This window comes from Mercenaria mercenaria, chromosome 13, assembly GCF_021730395.1.
Source record: "Mercenaria mercenaria strain notata chromosome 13, MADL_Memer_1, whole genome shotgun sequence".
Lineage (NCBI taxonomy): Eukaryota > Metazoa > Mollusca > Bivalvia > Venerida > Veneridae > Mercenaria > Mercenaria mercenaria.
The window spans coordinates 11,774,246-11,792,871 of record NC_069373.1 but is presented as its reverse complement, the minus strand read 5'-3'; the positions used below and the strand labels follow the sequence as shown (position 1 = coordinate 11,792,871).

General features: G+C 36.0%; 1 protein-coding gene across 2 annotated transcripts in view; it reads left to right on the top strand.

The window, feature by feature from the left end:
• The window catches only part of LOC123529841 (solute carrier family 35 member E3-like), a 46,631-nt gene that overhangs the window by 10,919 nt on the left and 17,086 nt on the right, over window positions 1-18,626 (top strand). Inside the window, exons 3-6 of one of the 2 annotated variants that reach the window (XM_045310390.2) lie at window positions 6,609-6,767; window positions 9,983-10,065; window positions 12,127-12,239; window positions 15,061-15,110. In XM_045310390.2, the coding sequence (XP_045166325.1) occupies window positions 6,609-6,767; window positions 9,983-10,065; window positions 12,127-12,239; window positions 15,061-15,110 (405 nt within the window). The remainder of the gene's footprint in view (window positions 1-6,608; window positions 6,768-9,982; window positions 10,066-12,126; window positions 12,240-15,060; window positions 15,111-18,626) is intronic. The other variant, XM_045310389.2, reaches the window with a different exon arrangement.

The window sequence follows — 18,626 nt, the reverse complement described above, 5'->3', positions numbered from 1 at the left end:
ATGTTGTGGTACCAAAATGCATTTTCATTTATGTTACAGCATACAACAAAGCTTTAAGTTGAAACTTGATTTTAACATGTCTTGTGTCAAATGGAAAATATTTATATAATCTGTTCTCCTAATTAAGAAATGACTTTTTCGTAAAAACAAGATAAATTTGTTATAATTACAAGAAAAGATCTTGAAATAATGAGAAGAAATCTCATATTTACAAGTAAAATAATAATTCATAATTACAATAAGATATCTCAAAATTATGATAAACATATCTCATAGTATCAAGAAATTGTCTTAGAATAATGAGAAAAGAACATGCATTTACAAGATAAAGTGGATTACCCCTATTTTTGTGTGGGGAAGGATGGGGGGGCAAAGGTCTAGGTCACAGGGCTCTGAGCATTGAAAACAGTTTCCAGTTAATAACTTGAGAACCATTTGACCTAGAACCTTCAACTTCATGGCTTAAATGTGTTAGGGAGTAGATGACCCCTTAACTCTGGCACCAATATTTCCCGAATAATGCCCCCATTTTTCTTTGAATTTCAGGTAAATGTTGGTGCAGTTTCACTATATCTTTGTCATTACTGAATGAATTTGATTCAAACTTATAATAGTTCTTCCACATTGTCGTCCTCATCATATGACACAAGGTTCATAATTCTGGTACAAACATTCAGTGACTTATGTCCCTTTTTACTTAGAACTTCAGTTTAATTTTGATGCTTTTTCACTATTTCTCTGTTGTTACCAAATGGATTTTATTCAAACTGCAAAAAGTGGTTGTTCCACTTGGTCACCTGCATCATATGTCACCATGTTCATGATGATTGCACCAAAATGCCATGAGTTATGCCCCCTTTTTACTAGAATTTCAGGTTCAAGTTTAGATACACTTCTGCTGACTTATTGATTTATTTTGATGAAACTTCAAATAGTTGCTCCACATCATTAGCCACATGATATGACACAATATCATGGTGCATTACCTTTGCAGAAATTTTCCATGAATTATGTCCCTTTTTAGTATATCTGTCACATAGTGACAGGGTGAGCTTTTGTGATCACCCTTAGTCCGTCCGTTCCCAATTTCCTTGTGAACACGATAGAGACCACATTTTGTATTTGATTTTTATCAGACTTGCAAACAACTTGTATGGGCATAATATCTTGGTTCCTTTCAAAAACTGGCCAGATCCCATCATGGGTTGCATAGTTATGTCCCCTTAAAGGGCAAAAATTTACCATTTTTGGCTTTTGGACATGATAGAGACCACATTTTCCAATCAGCTTTAATAAAACTTGCACACAACTTGTATTGGCGTGATGTCTCAGTCCCTTTTGAAAACTGGCCAGATCCCTTTATGGGTTGCAGAGTTATGGTCCCTTAAAGGGCCAAAATTTGCTATTTTGTCTTGTGAACACGATAGAGACCACATTTTGTAATCAACTTTAACCAAACTTGCACACAACTTGTACTGGTATAATATCTCGGTTCCTTTTGAAAACTGGCCAGATCCCATCATGGGTTACAGAGCTATGGCCCCTTAAAGGGCCAAAATTTGCTTCTTTTTGTCTTGTGAACACAATAGAGACAACATTTTGCAATCAGATATAATCAAACTTGCACAAAACTTGTATTGGTATAGTATCTCAGTTCCTTTCGAAAACTGGCCAGATTCCATCTTGGGTTCCAGAGTTATGGCCCCTTGAGGGGCTAAAATTTGCTATTTTGCCTTTTGCAGTCATATAGAGACTTCATTTACGGTTTGATTTGATACAAACTTGCAAAATATCTTCAACAACAATAAATCTTGGATTCCATGATGAATCTGTCAGATCCAATCATAGGTTCTAGAGTTACGGCCCCTGATCGACCCCTGAAAGCGCCAAAATTTGGTAATATTTACCTTGTGAACACGATAGAAGTGACATTTTATGTTTGATTTTAATCATACTTACACACAACTTAAGTCACAATAAGACCTCAGTTCCTTACGAAAACTGGCTAGATTCCATGGTGGATTCTAGAGTTACTGCCCCTGAATGCAGCAAAATTTTCTATTTGGCCCTTTCAGCCATATAGAGGTTTCATTTATGCTTTGATTTTGTACAAATTTGCACAGAATGATTATCATGATGATCTCTAGGCCTGGATCCAAACTGGGTCATGTTGGGTCAAAAACTAGGTCATCAGGTCAAATCAAACGAAAAGCTTGTTTAAGCAGCATGCCTCCAGATTTGGCTGAAAAATAATCTTTCTTTCAAATTGAAGTTTGGTCATATTATGAACATTAGAATTTTTGTTTCTAAAATATTTCAAAAGTTCCAAATCAAGAAAAAAATATGACTGCGTCTGGAATCAATAAAGACATTTTCCCGTCGTTGTAACCAATAGCGCTATAGCTGAAGAAGTGAATAATGACTTCAAAATATAGATATTTATAATCGAGACAGTTTACTTGGAGTAAAAGCGTGACAAACGCTTTCCGATTTTCATCGTAAAAAGTAGTAAAAACAGCAGATTCTCATGTGTTTCCGTAACATAAAGTTTGCCAGTAATTAAGTTTTCCTTCTTAAGAAATATAGCATTTATTTCAAGATACCTAAAAAGAAAAAATTTGTTGTCGAACAATCTGGAGGCATGCTGCTTAAACAGCCTAGAGGCCACATTTATGACCCTATCTTCTTGAAACTTGGTCAGAATGTTTATCTTGATGATATCTAGGCTATGTTTGAAACTGGGTCATATGGGTCAGAAAGTAGGTCATAAGGTCAAATCAAAGGAAAAGCTTGTTAACAGTCTTCAGGGCACATTTATGATCCTATCTTCATGAAACTTGGTCAGAATGTTTATCTTGATGATTCCTAGGACAAATTTGAAACTGGGTCATATGGGATCAAAAACAAGATCACCCAGCCAAATCAAAGAATAAGCTTGTCTACATCCTATGGAGCACTTTTTTTTTATCTTTATATCTTCATAAAATTTGGTCAGAATGTTAAACTTAGTTCTCATGAATTCTTGGACAATTTTCAAATCTGGGTCATGTGGGGTCAAAAACTAGGTCACTAGGTCAGATCATAGGAAAAGCTTGTAAACACTCTAGAGGCCACTATTTTTCTTAAGTCTTCCTGAAACTTTGTCGGAATGTTTGTTTTCATGAAATTTTGGACAAGTTCATGGGTGATGTGGGGGAAAAATTAGGTAGCTAGGTCAAATCAAAGAAAACGCTAGGCCAGGTTGTTTGGTCCAATCTTAATGAAAATTGGTCAGAATATTTGTCTCTATGAAATCACATGGTAAAACATGTTTCCACTGTTATGGTGTGTTACACAGGTGAGCGACTTAGGGCCATCTTTGCCCTCTTGTATACTTGTTTAATGTTTCGATACACTTCTCTACCTCAGATATTACTAAATAAATTTGACACAAGCTTAAACTATTGTCCAATATCTTCATCCACATTGGAGACATCAGATATTCCAGTGACAGCTCCAGCTTCTTTAGATGTGCCCAGTTTCACTGTTCAGCATTGAAATAGTCAGTAGTCGAGCTCGCAGTCTCCTGTGACAGCTCGTGTATATGATTGTAATCTTTGGTTGTTAGTTTCATCAGTTAACTCAAGTTTTTAACCAGGTTTTCAACGAAAACCTGAGTTATTAGATTGGGGTAGATGTCGGTCGGGCGGGCGGGCGGCGGTGGCGGCGGCGGCGTCAAACTGGTGTTTCCGGTCAATAACTTTTGTTTCGGTAAAGATATTTGAATAAAACTTGGTATGTATGTAGCTTATATCAAGACAAAGACTGGGATTGATTTTGGGGTTTCTGGGGTCAAGGTCAAGGTCACTGTTACTTAAAATAGAAAAAGGGTTTCCGGTCAATAACTTTTGTTTCGGTAAAGATATTTGAATAAAACATGGTATGTATGTAGCTTATATCAAGACAAAGGCTGGGATTGATTTTGGGGTTTCTGGGGTCAAGGTCAAGGTCACTTTTACTTAAAATAGAAAAAGGGTTTCCGGTCAATAATTTAACTTAGGAATGAGCCATCATGATGAAACTTGGTATATAGAAAACTTATATAAAGTTGTAGCTTGGGATTGATTTTGGGGTTTCTGGGATCAAGGTCAAGGTCATTGTTACTAAAAATAGGGTTAGGGTTAGGTTAGGGTTAGGGTTAGCATATCTTCTACATGCATGGAGGAATTTTGATGAAAGTTGGCACAATTGTTCACCATCATGAGACGGAGTGTCATGCGCAAGAACCAGGTCCCTAGGTCTAAGGTCAAGGTCACACTTAGAGGTCAAAGGATACAAGAATGAAAACTTTGTCCGGAGCATATCTTCTTCATGCATAGAGGGATTTTGATGTAACTTGGCACAATTATACACCATCATGAGACGAAGTGTCTTGCGCAGTTCCCTTCTTTAGAATGACTTCCCTTTGTTGTTACTATAAATAGCTTATATTGTAACTTTTTCATTACTAGACGTAGGGAAAAATCGAGACCACTTTTTTTTTTTTTTTTTTTTAAGATTAACTTCCCTTAGTTGTTACTATAAATAACTTATATTGTAACTTTTTTATAATTGACCGTAGGGAAAAACCAAGACCACTTTTCTGTGGTACTACATAGTTGTTACTTTCTAATTTTAGGTGTATTTTAAGGTATCTCTACCTGGTAAGGAGCTTTTTTGTGGACTTAGAAAAACAAAAGAATTACAATGATTACTAAACAACCACAAAATTAAAATTACATCTGCAAATACAGGTGCTAGAGTAAAGAAATTTGCTGTGACGGGTGTATATTGTGACATTCTGGCACTCTTGTTTATTCTTATGAAAAGTGTTGAAAACCTGGTTTCGTGGCATTGCCGCGTTTCTTGTCATTAATTTTATCTATGTTTCCATATGCCATACCAAGGCGGGTTATCCAGGTGCGACATGAGTACAGTGTAACATATGGGCAAGACTACCTGAAACTAGACTGTGTCGGAGATATAATATTGAGATATTGACTCATTTGATTTCAAAATTTTGAGACTGATTAACAACTATAATCAAATGCATATGTAATGACCATTTGTTTAAAATATCATTGTTTTGTTTTCAGTTCTTAGGAGAAAAAGCAACATGAATACCTTTTTAGCTCGACTATTCGAAGAATAAGTAGAGCTATCCTACTCACCACGGCGTCGGCGTCGGCGTCACACCCTGGTTAAGTTTTTCGTACCAGTCCACATTTTGACAAAGTCTTTTGAGATAAAGCTTTGAAACTTTCAACACTTGTTTACCATCACCATGTCCAGTTATAGGCAAGAGTACATAACTCTGTCAAGCATTTTGACTGAATTATGGCCCCTTTTGACTTAGAAATCTTGGTTAAGTTTTTCGTACCAGTTCATATTTTGACAAAGTCTTTTGAGAAAAAGCTTTGAAACTTTCAACACTTGTTTACCATCACCATGTCCAGTTGTAGGCAAGAGTACATAACTCCATCAAGCATTTTGGTTGAATTATGGCCCCTTTTTGACTTAGAAATATTGGTTAAGTTTTTCGTACCAGTCCACATTTTGACAAAGTCTTTTGAGATAAAGCTTTGAAACTTTCAACACTTGTTAACCATCACAATGTCCAGTTGTAGGCAAGAGTACATAACTCTGTCAAGCATTTTGACTGAATTATGGCCCCTTTTGACTTAGAAATCTTGGTTAAGTTTTTCGTACCAGTTCATATTTTGACAAAGTCTTTTGAGATAAAGCTTTGAAACTTTCAACACTTGTTTACCATCACAATGTCCAGTTGTAGGCAAGAGTACATAACTCCATCAAGCATTTTGACTGAATTATGGCCCCTTTTGACTTAGAAATCTTGGTTAAGTTTTTCGTACCAGTTTATATTTTGTGTAAAGTGTTTGACATATGGCTTTGAAACTTTTATATCTTGTTCAGTATAATAGTCTCTATCAATAGGCAAGAGTACGTAACTCTCTCGTCTTTTTTGGCTGAATTATGGCCCTTTTTGAACTTGGAAATTGGTTTTGTTTTGTATATGTCCATGTTTTGTCAAGACTATTTGACATTTTGGCTTTTAAACTTTAAACACTTGTTTATCATTATGATTTCCATCTGTAGGCAAGAGTACATAACTCTGACAACTATTTTGACTGAATTATGGCCCTTTTTGGACTTTGAAATTTGTTCAGTTTTTTTTAACAAGTCAGCGTTTTGTCAAAACTATTTGAACTGTGGCTTTGAAACTTTTTAACACTAGTTTATCAACATGATTTCCATCTGTAGGCAAGAGTACATAACTCTGTCAACTATTTTGACTGAATTATGGCCCTTTTTGGACTTGGAAATTACTTAAATTTTTCATATAAGTCCATGTTTTGCCAGACATATAACTTAACATATTTGCCATCATGGTCACACATTGCCAGTTAGTGCAAGACTAATCGAAATCCACAAATACAGGAACATTTTTTGTTTAATCCATTTTTTTGTTTAGTCTGAAAAACTATGGAAATATTTTGACCCCATTCTTCAATCAATTCTTCGAATAGTCGAGCGCGCTGTCATCCGACAGCTCTTGTTTCTGTTTTCAGTGGGTCGGAGAAAAACAGCATGAATTTCAAGTGAACTCGATGCAGTTGTTGTTTTATCAAGCACCACTTTCAGCAGTATTGTTGATGCTTCTCATTCCATTTATTGAACCTATTGGCCATCTACCCAGTATGTGGAAGACATGGCCTATAGAGGCAACAGTAAGTTAATAAATCATGTGAAATATTCTCATTTTGTAGTTTTTAACACTTACCCTGCTAAATTCCTATAATGAACTTGTCCATCTTTTAATTTGGACAGAACCATTAACAATTAAAAGGGGTGATTACCAAAAACTTCCTGATTAAATAGCGAACAGTGCATATCTTGATCAGACAGCACGGATGTGCAGGCTGATCATGATCAACACTGGTCACAAAGGCAGAATCAGATGTGTCCAGCATGTTATGGGTTAAGAATAAAATAAACTGGAAATTTGTTATTTCACAGTATGCACTAGCATGTATTTCATATGAAGGTTTTACAAAGTGTGTTAAGTGTGGATTACAGTAGTTTGCTATACGAGTACTGTATATTATGTAGAGGATATTACTTACATGTTTTCATATTGAATTTATTCAACAAATTTAATCAATTCAAGACATGTATGTAATATTCTATATCACATGTTAGCTTTTCTCTCACCATCAAAATTTTTTCTTTACGTAGTACAGACCAAGTCAGTTGGACCAATGTCTCTTATACTTAAAACAACAGCGTCAAAGCTGTATTACGCTAGTATAATATGAAAATTATGTAATAGCTTTATTTCACTCCAACGACATCAAACATGGTAAAAATATGTGATGTGGTGAATAGATAAATACAAGGAAGTTGAATTTACTGAGGCTAGTCATTTAGTAGATAATTTAAAAGAGGAAATTTTACAAGAGTGCAAAAGCTGATCACTGCACTTAGTACGGGGGGCCTCTGTGGCCGAGAGTTTAAGTCACTTGCCCCTCGCCGAAGTGGGTTCGAGCCTCACTCGGATCATTGAATTCTTCATGTGAGGAAGCCATCCAGTTGGCTTATGAAAGGTCGTTGGTTCTACCCAGGTGCCCACTCACTACAGCATTTAGTATGATTTATATTACAGCTATTAAACAAAATAATAATGTATTTTGAATTTATTGTGAAAGGGAAAAGGTTACAAAATTTTTTATACATTGGTAAAGGGAGATAAAACTCGGTAAGCAAAGTTCAACAGTCAGTTCATAGTTACAGTTCTTGTAATAGATTATTTTGTTTCTCAACAGTATTTTCAGTAATTCACTCAGCAAAGTGTGATTAGATTTAATACCAGTACTTATTTGTTTTCCCACACATGTTATTCATGGAGGACAACTTACTCGTATTATCTTCTATCAAATTGCCACAAAGAACATCGATCACACCTAGGGACTGGACATTGCCAGTATTATGTTCTCCTCTTTCTGCCGTCTGTCCACAATTTCTTGTGAACACGATAGAGACCACATTTTGCAATTGATTTTAATCAAACTTGCACACAACTTGTATTGGCAAAATATCGCGGTTCTTTTCGAAAACTGGCCAGATCTCTTCATAGGTTCCAGAGTTATGGCCCCTTAAAGGGCCAAAATTTGCTTCTTTTGACTTGTGAACAGGATTGAGACCACATCTTGCAATCAGTTTTTATCATACTTGCACACAACTTGTATTGGCATAATATCTTGGTTCCTTTTAAAAACTGGCCATATTCCATCATGGGTTCCAGAGTAATGGGCCCTGAAAAGGCCAAAATTTGCTATTTTTATCTTGTAAACACTATAGAGACCACATTTTGCAATCAGTTTTAATCTAACTTGCACACAACTTGTATTGCAATAATATCTCGGTTCCTTTCGAAAACTGGCCAGGTTCCATCAAGGGGTATAGGGTTATGGCCCCTTAAAGGGCCAAAATTTGCTATTTTTGGCTTGTGAACATGGAAGAGACCACATTTTGTAACCAATTTTAATCAAACTTGCACCCAATTTGTATTAGCATAATACCTCAGTTCCTTTAGAAAACTGGCCAGATTCTATCATGGGTTTCAGAGTTATGGCCCTTTAAATGGCCAAAATTTGCTATTTTAGCTTTTGCAGCCATATAGAGATTTTATCTATGGTTTGATTTGATACAGACTTGCAAAATATCTTTAACAACAATAGATTTTGGATTTCATGATGAATCCATCAGATCCAATTATGGGTTCCGGAGTTACACCCCCTGAAAGAGACAAAATTTGTTAGTTTTTACCTTGTGAAGACAATAGAAGTGACATTTACATTTGATTTTAACCACACTTACACATAACTTAAGTCGCTATAAGGTCTCAATTCCTTTTGAAAACCGGCTGGATTCCATCAAGAATTTTCTATTCTGACCCTTTCAGCCATATAGAGGTTTCATTTATGCATTGATTTGATACAAACTTGCACAGAATGTTTATCTTGATGATCTCTAGTCCAAGTTCGAAACTGGGTCATGTGGGATCAAAAACTAGGTCACCAGGTCAAATCTAAAGAAAAAGCTTGTTAACACCCTAGAGGTCACAGTTATGATCCTATCATCATGAATCTGGGTCAGAGTGTTTATCTTGATGATTCCTAGGCCAAGTTCGAAACTGGGCCATATGGGGTCAAAAACTAGGTCACCACGTAAATCAAAGGAAAAACTTTTTAAACACTGTAAAGGCCACATTTATGACCCTATCTTCATGAAACTTGGTCAGAATGTTTATGTTGAGGATTCCTAGGCCAAGTTTAACAGGTGAGCGATATAGGGTCATCATGACCCTCCTGTTTTCTTGAAGTTAATGAGATGAATAAGAAAACAAAGATTTAGAAAATAATAAAATTCACTGTATGTTTGATACTATATGAAATAAATAAGGTGTATAGATGCATAAGGTATGTTCTTACATGCAGGTCAGGATTTTCCTGTGTTTTTGCTGGAAAAGCTGACTTACATGCTGAAATTTATGAATGAATCTGTAAATTCATATGCTACTTTAATGAAAAAGTGCTAAAAAGTGCTTAAAAGAAAAGCATTCATTTCTTCTTAATTGAAGAATACCGCATGCAAGGAAAAGAATCTATCACTAGTTGAAGGTGGTGATGGAAATATCTGGCTCTAAGGTAACTGTCTAGCAGTAGCTCAGCAGAGCCTCATAACTGTCTCAACAGCTACCTACCATTGAGCCAGATATTTTCATCCACACCTTCAACCAGTGAACTTTTCTTAAAATATATATACCATTTGTGTATAATTTTGCGAATCACCATTTTATAATTATTATTTGCATTGATTTGATGTACTTAGATAATGTAGACTGTATTTCACAACATGTTGTTGAATACTTGCTATATTTCAGGGTATGATACTGTTGTCTGGTGTTGTAGCATTCCTTGTCAATCTGTCTATATACTGGATCATCGGCAACACCTCACCTGTCACGTATCCTTTCACTTCTTCATATATGACAAATGATAAGTGATTTTATCGACACAGGTCTACAATTTTGAGTCATTCATTGTACCTCACAGTACCACAGGAATGTTAGAACACCATCAGTACGATGCAGTCAGAACCCAAAAAGGACTGAAAAGAGAAATCCTAAGACTATGAATGATTTAGCTTTTTGTTTGTTGTTTCATCTCAAAGTACCAAAGAAGTTGTCTTAGTGCCTCACAGCTGCACTGCTGATCAGTTTCTCATTGTACATGGTGAGCTTTTAGGGTTAATGGATGTCTGTCAACTGTCCGACATCCAGAATTTCTTTTAAGAGCATCTCCTCTTAAACCACCAAGCCTATTTCAATCAGACTAATAATACAGACTGTTCTTTAGGTAGTGTTCTTTCAGATTCCTTCAGATCTAGGTACCCGTAATCCATGTAGAAATTTTCATGGCAACCAAAAGGAAAATTGAAAACTTCAAAATAATTTCATTGTATGTGTTTCAGTGACATAACAGATTCATTCAAAAGTGTGACATTCAAGGGCTGGTTCAGATTTTCCTTGTATGGCTATAGTGGAAACTGAGAACTTTATCCTTGTATGATAAAACTGGTAGCCCAGTAACAAAATCTTTTCATCCAAATGTTACCTAGGTGACCCATTACCAAGATTGTTTAAATTGTTATAAATCATAAAAAATATGTCTGCCAGACCTAAAAGTAGAAACATTTTCAAACACCAAAAATGTACCCTTGGTGGCCTCTTATCAAGTTTGTTGAAGTTGCTTGATGAAAAACATGGCTGGCAGGTGGCTCTAAAGAAAATTTTGAGAATCTTTCCTCAAAACTTGGAGCCCCTTGTTTCAAAATGTTTTTTTGGCATTTCTGTATTAAAATTGTTGCCTGATTGAGCTGTGAAACTCAAGTGAGCAATTTAGGGCTAACGTGACCCTCTCGTTTATGAAAACAATCATTTCTTCGTAATGTATCAGCCATCTTGGGTATGTTGAATAATCTAGGGTGTTCAGACGGTAGAGAAATAACAATCAATTGAGTGTATATTTGCTATAAAGCATTAATAAGCGATGGGAAAAAGCTGTTTTGATTATGCTTTCAATTCAAAAAGATGATTTTATTATGACCCCCACCACCTTCAGTGAAACAGGATAAATTGGTATATTGTTCTTCTCACTGTCTGTCCATAGACCATTTGGTTTCAGATAGTTTCTAGAGAATGCTTAGAATCACAGTTGTCAAACTTCATGAGATGATTGCCTGTGATCAATAGATGACTGGCATGATTTTAGTGGTAAGTAAGCCAGAGGTAAAGGTCACATTGACATTGAGACTGAAAAATGTATCTGCTTAATGTCTCATACTGTCTTGGCCTACAGTCTTTAAACTTCATAGGATGTTTGCCAACCCCTATTGTTTATGGGTCAGTATGTCAAAAGTTAAAGTCTTTTAGCCTACAGTTCTCAGACTTCGTAGGTTGATTGTCTGTAGTAGCACATAATTATGTATTTGGGGTTTTGAAGGCCAAAGGTCAAGGTCACAGTGACATCAAAACTGATAAAGGTTTCTCCTCTGTAACTTAAAAAACTATTGGGTCTTCATAGGATGATTGCCTATGGTCAGTGGATGACCTCTGTTGTATTTGGGCCAGTAGGTCAAAGGTGAAGGTCTCAGTGACAACGAAACTGAAAATAACTTCCGCTCAATAAGTAACACACTTCACAGGATGATTGCCTATGGTCAGTAGATGACCCGTATTGTTTTATGGGTCAGTAGGCCAAAGGACAAGGTCATGTTGACCTCAGGACCAAAAATTGTCTCTGCTTAGCAACTTACAAACTGTTAAGCCTTCTACCTTCAAACTATGTAAGTTGATTGCCTGTGCTGAATATATGACTTCTATTGTTTTAGGGTCAGAAGGTGAAAGGTCTTGAGGTAGGTCATCATGGTGTTACAAACCGCTCTTGTCAGGATGCAAAATGTCTTAAGAATCATGAAAAAATGAATGAGTAAAATATTTCTTTGATGTCCTTAACAGTGTTTTAGATACAACATGGTTGGTCATCTGAAATTTTGTCTCACATTACTTGGAGGTTATATATTATTCCATGACAGTTTAAACATCAGACAAGTGTTAGGTATTATTACTACAATTTCAGGTAAGATTTATATATAAGTATATAATTGTTATAACTTCAGATTAATCTCTGGTGTTTTAAGTAGCTGTAACAAGAAAGAACAACAGAATTGAGTCGCACCATGAGAAAACCAACATAGCGCATTTGCGACCAGCATGGATCCAGACCAGCCTGTGCATCCGCTCAGTCTGGTCAGGATCCATGCTGTTCGCTAATGGTTTCTCTAATTGCAATAGGCTTTGAAAGCGAACAGCATAGATCCTGAACACACTGCGCGGATGCACAGGCTGATCTGGATCCATGCTGGTCGCAAATGCACTGTGCTGGTTTTCACATGGTGCGGCTCAGATATCAAGTGAAACTCATTGTCTATTGTTGGTCAGTATAGTAGCCTTATTTATGCACACTATGTAAAATACATGTTTGGAACAATAGAAATATATGACAGACTGCTGGTCAGAAATCAAGAAGAATCCAACGTTCTGATGATTCATTGAATCTAAAGTTTCAGTTCAACTGAGCCAAATACTCGGGGTAGCCACTGTGATCATGCTGTATTCGGAGTTTGTCCTCTGCTGTATGGTGTCCAGTGTTAGCTGTTTGTTTTGAACATCTACTGTTCATGAACCACTTGACGGAAATGAAGATAGAAACACCTTAAAATGACTTTCTTTCATGGACCTCTTTATGTATCTTTACCAAACTTGGTCTAAAATGTTTTTGTCAGTTTTTTTTTAAGGTTACACTTGACTATACTTAGGGACCTTAAGGCTAAAATGTGTTTAAACATCATTTTATGACTTTCATGATGTGTCCTCACAGGATTTGTTCTATAACATCCTTGAATCTACCTCAGTAAAATTTGACCAATGGCTCTCTTTGACTGCACTCAGCAGCCACCAGAGAAATCCCTTTGATGGCCACTTCATGGATGTTCACCAGACTTGGTCCATTCAGGTCCTCCTCAGGTGAGAGTCATGTTTGACAGATAAACTCTCTCAATTCATCTCAATCCATTTCTGTAAGGTAAGTGAGGTGGACCGCTTTTTGACATGAAGTTGTGCACATAACTTTAATGCTGGTTACTCCTAATTTCGTACGTTCAAGTGCTGTCCTATTATGATGATAAATATTTGTTATCAAATACAGGTTAGAAATAAGGTTCGGCCTTTATACTGATTGCATGTTATTCAGTGAATTTAAATCTAATTGATCTAGGTGCTTGTCTGAACAACATATATGGTCCTTCTGACCAACTTTTTCAGTGTATGATGCATATAAAAAGCTAAAAAGTTTTACCTTCAGTGGAAATAAGTTTTATCAAGTGTTTCATCGATATTTGTAAAAATATTTATTACATGTAATGTGTTAAGTTCGCAAGCAAAACAAAGTCATTTCTAACCATTACTATTTGCTTCTGTGTAAAATAAAAATATCTTTCACTGAAAAAAAAGCATAATTTAAACAAACTGTTTTTAATGCCCCCACTTTTGGGGGGGGCATATAGATTTGCCCTTGTCCGTCCATCCATCCATCCTTCCGAGAATGTTGTGTCGCGCCTAGCTCCAAAAGTATTTGACGTAGAGTCACAAAACTTTTCAGGAATATTGGTCAGCATGTGTAGTTGTGCACCTGGCAGGGGTTCCGCATCCGGATTCATTCAGTCGTGTAGGAGTTATGGCCCCTAACTTTGTAAAAATTGGTCATCTTAGTGTTTGTTGCGCCTAGCTCCAAAAGTATTTGACGTAGAGTCACAAAACTTTACAGGAATGTTGGTCAGCATGTGTAGTTGTGCACCTGGCAGGGGTTTCGCGTCTGGATTCATTCAGTCGTGTAGGAGTTATGGACCCTGACTTTGTTAAAAATTGGTCATTTTAATGTTGTGTCGCGCGTAGCTCCAAAAGTATTTGACCTAGAGTCACCAAAGTTTACATGAATGCTGGTCAGTATGTGCAGTTGTGCACCTGGGGTTTTGCGACCAGATTCATCCAGTCGTGTAGGAGTTATGGCCCCTGACTTAGTTAAAAATTGGTCATTTTAATGTTGTGTCACGCATAGCTCCAAAAGTATTTGACCTAGAGTGACCAAAGTTTACAGGAATGTTGGTCAGCATGTGTGTTGTTGATCTGTGTCCTTTATCATGTAATGGGGGCATCTGTGTCCCATGGACACATTTCTAGTTTATTTTATGTGTTTTCAATGGTTTTTGTCGAGCCCGATTGTGGTGTTAGAGTTGGATATAGCCGCCACCTTTGCAGTTCGGTGTATGTGCATCCGTCTGTGCGTCTGTCCGATTTTGTCCGGACCATAACTTTGACATGCATTGACCAATCTTGTTTATATTTGAATGTTTACCTCAATGAGAAGGCGTGTCATGCGCAAACTGGATGTTCCTATCTGAAAGGTGAAGGTCACATTTGGACGTCAAAGGTCAAATTGAAGTTTGTCCTGAGCATTTCTTCTTCATGCATGGTGGGATTTTGATGTAACTTGGCATGAATGTTCACCATAATGAGGAGTGTCATATGCAAGAACCAGCTCCCTAGGTCTAAGGTCAAGGTCACACTTGACAGCTGACGGGCTCAACATTCTGCCAGTTGGCATACTTGTATTCAAATTCTACTCACTTCATTATCAGTGAAAAATATCAGATATAATTTATACAGTAAATTATCACTGAAAAACATGTAATAAGTATTGTTTAGCAAAGTGAAAGAACATATATTTTTTCTCTTCATTTCTGTAAAAACTAAATATTAGATGTAGAAATATAGTTTAGCCATAAAAAAAAAAGCAGAAATGAGTAAGCAGACTGTAACTGGTATTGATGATTGTATTACAGGTATGCTGCTAACTGTAGGCATAGTCCTGCTCATTACAAACAAGAAAAAGGTTATTTCACAATACTTTGTAGAAATCTTTCTATAACATGGCTACAGTCAAATCTTACATGGACATTATACATGATGAATATTTTATTATGCAAGACTCAGTTTGGCTTATGGTTGTGCATGTAGATTGCTTGGCTTGTTTTTGGTTTTCAAGTACTGTGTTATTTTTGCAACTTTCCCAACATTTTAGTGTTATGATTTTCACTTTTCAAAATCTATATATTTTATTATACATAAAATTTGTAAAACTTGACTTCTAACATAATCTTTATTAAGCTACTACAAAACACATGCACTTGAACAGTTTTTCAACAAGTAAGGACAAAAGTTAAATGTATCTTTTATACATAGGTAAAGTCATGTCAGAATATTGGTAGATTATGCGTATTTGTGTTTCTGGCTATTTTAGAGAAGTATCCCATCTTTTATGACAGATAGGCGATGTCTCTCAAGTCTAGTATGGCTGTTCTGGATAACTGGTTATTACGTAACTGGTCTACATTTCATCAGCTTGTCTGGTTTGTTCAATAGGTAGAACACATGCTACCAACCTAAAGGTGACCAGTTTGATCCCTGAATTACACAAAATATATTTCTTAAGAGTTAGGTCCTTGTTTCAGAGAAAAAAGTTTGAACATCACTAAATCATAGAAAGAAAGCATTGTTTTACATGAAAATTAAACAGCTTATAAAACATGTATATTATTCTACAAAACCATTGTTAATTTACTCATATATGTATTGAATTACAGAAAGGGACTGCATGAAGAGGCCACACTTCTGGACAGTTCAGCGCCTTTAAAAACACCATTTTTAAAAAGCTGCTACATGTCTTCGTTTTGATGCATTTGCAACAATGTACCAGTGTTTAAACTTAACATAACTAGGAAATACATTGTTTTTGACAAAGTTTCCTTTTATTTCTTTACAAATCGCATTCTTTTTTAAAGGGGGGCGACTCCTTTAGAATATATTAAGTATCCAATTCTGTGGGACAGAACAGTAAAACATGTATTGGACAGATAAGTTGTTTGTCAAGATGTTGTTCGTTTACTAATAATTTCTGTTGTTTTGTGATATACTGCTAAACCTTAATCAAGTTAATGACTTAACACTGGTATTGAATCAAGGACTACTGGTTTCATAACCGACAATTAGAGTGAAAAATGACATTAAACACATAACAGAGATAGACACTTGACTGAAATCTAGTCTTTGTAGGCATACTAAGTTTTTTAATTGTGACTTGCTGAACTTGCTTGTGAAGAGCATGGCATTGTCATCTAATGAGTGTGTGTATTTGTGTGTGTCCATCTGTCAGATAAAGTCTGGACTGTATGGAGCAATTTTGGAAATAATTGGCAGAAATATTTGCCTCAACAAGAACACATGGTATGCACAAGACCAAACCCCTATTTCAAAAGTCAGGGTCACACTTTAAGGTCAGGTAACATTTCTGATCTTGTCCATTTTGAAATTTTGACATAGATGGGGCAGTCAAGGAAGTAATGCATAAGTTAGAAAGTGTGGAATACAAGGCCCCTGTACACCATGTCTTGATCACATATTTTCCATAAACACTGGATTTGAGTTTCAAAAAATTCATAGAGTGCACCAGTCCTGCTGGGTTGTTTTGAAATTATAGTACACCACAGTTGTTGCTTTGAAAGAAAACCATACTCCACTGTGGCTGATTTTGATATTAAATTACATCCCATGGTAGAAAGGTCAAGGGAGTACAAGTATTTCATTAACTCTTAGCCTGCTAAATTTCTAATGTGGACTGGTCCATCATTCAGTTTGGGCAATACCATTTATTATTCCAAGGGGTGTTCACTGAAAATTTACTGGCTGAATAGCTAACAGTGCAGACCATGATCAGCCTGCACGGATGTGCAGGCTGATCTTGGTCTACACTGGTCGCAAAGGCAGAGTCAGTTGCCGCCAGCAGGCTAAAGGTTAAATCATAGCTCAAATTTCACATGTAAACAGCATCCTACCTTAAAGTCAAAATAACATTTGGGGGTAAAGTAAAAAGTCTTACCAAGCCTAGGCTGTAACTTTTAACTTTCTTCAAGCAGTCTTGGAAACAGTTGCCAAAATTGGGTGCTAGAATAGGATATTGATATTAAACTTAACCCATATGCATTAAAGGATTTGTTAAACCTGTTTCTTATCTGTCTGTCTGCAGATAACAAGCTTAACATCGTTGCCTTTCTAGTTTTGACGATTTTCAGCCCAGGCTCCATGGTTGCCCATACTAAGTAGTTCAGCAAATGATAGTTGCATTCATGTTGAATATCGCTTTGAATGCAAAGAAACATTGTATTCAGAAAGAAGTTCCAATTATCTATGCATATTGTGGTTCAAAACTCCTATTATTGTTGTTTTCGAGGGATGTTGTAACATGCGAGAAAATGTATGTAAAGATGATGACCACATGCTGTTAAAATGCCATTTTTTAATGGGCATATCATGGTGACATGTAAATGTAATATGGCCCTTTTATGCATAACTAAAACAAACTTTAGAGGAAATAATTGCTTATCAGCATAATGTTTATTTATATAGCTTTTTATGCTAGAATCGTATTAACAGATTGTTTGTTTCCTGTCATAGCATCTACAATATCGCCAAGGATATGTTAGTGACATTGCCATACCAGTTATCAGCCAGTCCCTCAAGATTTTGGAGATAGTTGAGCATAAAAATATGTATAAACCCTACAAGAGAACATAAGCTCAGATATTCAGCCAGTAGTTATAGTGATTGCATGAAATGTAGATCTTGTAAAAAATCTGCATGTCATATAGGATGATATGTTTGCAATTCTTTCACTTGCAATTTCTTACCCAGTTGACTTGCTTGTTACATAGATTAAGGACAGCAAATTTAAAGATTGTAAAGTATTTTATTTTTGAAATGCCATTTTATGTTATAGAAAGATTTCTACTGTAATGTTGTTGTTATTACTTTATCCATAGCATTTTATTTTCAGTGTTATTATTACTTTGACTAGTGTTTTCATTTTGTGTTGTGCTGTTTTTACTGTTTAGGTATATTGGTATAGTTAAGTGTACACTAAATACAAGTATACACATAGATGTACAGAAGATAAATACATAGATAGTTTGGTGATAGTGGGATAGATGACATATTATGGATGAATGAATGAAAGTTTCATGTTTGAAACAGATGGTTAAGTCCCTTGGCTTTGAACCATTTGTATTACACTGGTACATTTTTATTACAGTGGAACAGAAAGTTAAGGTCATTGACTTGGAACCATTTATACTGTTACTACCTTGGTTAAGGTCAGTGACTTGGAACCATTTATACTGTTACTACCTTGGTTAAGGTCAGTGACTTGGAACCATTTATACTGTTACTACCTTGGTTAAGGTCATTGACTTGGAACCATTTATACTGTTACTACCTTGGTTAAGGTCATTGACTTGGAACCATTTATACTGTTACTACCTTGGTTAAGGTCATTGACTTGGAACCATTTATACTG